Raw genomic sequence first — 2,517 nt, forward strand, 5'->3', positions numbered from 1 at the left:
GCAAGCATCTTAACCACTGAGCTATTCAACTCCCAAATCCAAGTACTACAGTACTTTTGCAAGGCTTGGTCTCTCTAGGGCCTAGCCCCCCCCCCCCACCTCAACGTTGGGAGTCCAAGCCACAACCGATGCGCCAACTGCTTCTACAAAAATAACATAACATTACCGTTATTTTGACTGCCAATGTCATATTATTGTGGTCTATTCTAAGCCATAAAAACTCACTTCGTGCATCGCACAAGGTGGGAGGTTTTATTCTGGGCCGAGGCTTCATTGGCGCTTGTTTGTCTCAGACCTTCGTTAGACCGGTTGTCGATAAATCTCTGGTGTCGCCGCTGAGTCTAGGCCTATCCTAATGTAGTAACATGAAAACATTTAAAGTTATATTTATAGCTAAGCATTTGGTCAAGAGCATTGTCCCTGCTTCTTGCACTGTAGACCCTTAGTCAGGTTTTAAATGAAGTCAGATTGCTCTTCTCCTTGAACAATCCTCGCGTGAGAATTAGATATGTTGGTACTGGCATTGCACTGTGGCTACCGTGGGTTCTTAGGGACCCAGCCAAAATTTCGAATTTCAAATATTTTTAATTTGATAAAAATGGAAAATTTAATCATTTAAAAAAATCTATATTCTTAAATAGGTACATTGGAGTGAGAAGAATGATGGTGTTTTTGTTAATGTATTTGGTAATAATTAATAAAATGTTTATAAATTCTTTTTTTAACAGGTAATTAACAATTATGTTAATGTCATGATGATTGCATTCAAAGTAAAGGCTCTAATTTGCCAGGTGAAGATCAATCATTTAAAAGGACATCTACTGCTTGCAACAACGAATCGCAGATGCAGACACACAAAGAGTAATTCAAATAAACTACTCAGTTACAGGCCACCTGATTGGGCAAGCCACCTTCAAATGATTCCATTATTGAAAGTTAAGGTAGGAAAAAATCCAATTGTATATAAATATATTTGATTTTCAAAATACTTTAATATATGAGAATTTTATTTTTTAATGTATTAATCAGTCAATTTTTAAAAGCTAATCAAAAGCTAGAAATCACTACATAGAGCAAGAGATTGAAATCACTTGGACAAAATACTGATTAATAGCAAAAGGAAACAAATATTAGATTTGTAAGATGGTGACTGACAGGTGAGTTTAAACTATACTAAGAGAGAAGAGCCAGTCAGTCATAAAGAAAGATATTTTACAAATATTTAAATAAAATTTGATATTTGTAAGAGCAATCATGTGAAAATCTAAGTCTTATTTTAAAAATCCAATAATGTCAAACTAAAAGTCTTAATTGTAGTTAGAACTGCGCATTCTCGGATCTAGTTTACATAAGATTTATTGATTCAGTGGTAGATTGGTTAATTACAGTAAGATGCTTGCAGTAATGATTATTTTTTTGTATAGTAGAACTCCTACTTTAGGGCACTCTTATTATTAATAAAGGGAAACTTTTTTGCAAAATGTCTTTTAGCTCTACAGCCAACCTCTATTACGAGGAAATGCTTATTAAAAATATGGGAATACAGTAGGTTTGCCAGATGACCAGTTCAAACTCATTCAGTTCCTGTGGAACAAATTCAATTGTTAAGATCAAAATAATATTTTCAAAATATTTCTCAAAATTTAAAATTGGATATCAGTTTATGTACGTAAATCTACAGACTTTTCGAATGCATACACTATAGATAGCACATAGTCGCCAGTTACCCCATTAATTTTCTCAATTAATGGGATAAATAAATATCTTTTAGCTTTTTCAGCCATTTACACCTATTCATAAATGGAGTCTTCCAAATATACCAGATGATATTGATATTTATATCAAGCGAGATGACATGACTGGATCTGTTTTATCAGGTAACAAGGTTAGATGTCTAATACAAGGTTAGATGTCTAATACTGTATTGCTTTAGTCACACTGATAATATCAACATTTATTTAAATTAATAAGATCATTTAATAATACATCAAGTCACAGATAAAAGAAAGTATCATTTCCAATCATTTAAATTCATTTTAATACAAAAATTCAGGAATTTTCTTCTTAAAATTTGTCACATATAACCTGACAGTGTGAACAGAGCTTAAAGCTGTGTCCACACTGTCAATTTTTTTGTGACAAATTTGTGTGATGTGCATGATTATGTCATATTACACCCAAATATGGACATATCACATTTATTTGTCACACCTGATAGTCAGTGTGGGAGGGGGAAGCAGGAGCCTAAGCCCCCCCACTGGACTGGTCAAGCCCCTCCCCCCATCTGACAGAGCACATAGGGCAGTTGAACTAAAAAGAAATATAAAAATAGTCCACACCAAGCCAACAGATGTCCGTCACAGTCTGAAAGTGTCATTTCTGGCCATCCATAGGTTCCTATTCTTTAAAAAATCTCATTTGGGAAGCTCAGAAAATATATCCTAGAGTCGCCACTGCTGATGTGTGATCAGAGATTAAGATTAAGATTGTAGTGGAGGTGTGCTTGGTGGTGACAAT

The 2,517-nt window shown here is 34.3% G+C and overlaps 1 protein-coding gene across 1 annotated transcript in view; it reads left to right on the forward strand.

Moving 5' to 3' along the window:
- Positions 1–755: 755 nt before the first annotated feature.
- Positions 756–2,517, forward strand: part of LOC117124204 (bifunctional D-cysteine desulfhydrase/1-aminocyclopropane-1-carboxylate deaminase, mitochondrial-like) — a 6,279-nt gene continuing 4,517 nt past the window's right edge. The window contains exons 1-2 of the mRNA XM_033270352.1: positions 756–941; positions 1,772–1,877. Of these exons, the coding sequence (XP_033126243.1) occupies positions 756–941; positions 1,772–1,877 (292 nt within the window). The remainder of the gene's footprint in view (positions 942–1,771; positions 1,878–2,517) is intronic.

The sequence above is a fragment of the Anneissia japonica genome, unplaced genomic scaffold (genome assembly GCF_011630105.1).
Source record: "Anneissia japonica isolate Jap-2015-1 unplaced genomic scaffold, ASM1163010v1 scaffold1072_len94636_cov127, whole genome shotgun sequence".
NCBI lineage: Eukaryota > Metazoa > Echinodermata > Crinoidea > Comatulida > Comatulidae > Anneissia > Anneissia japonica.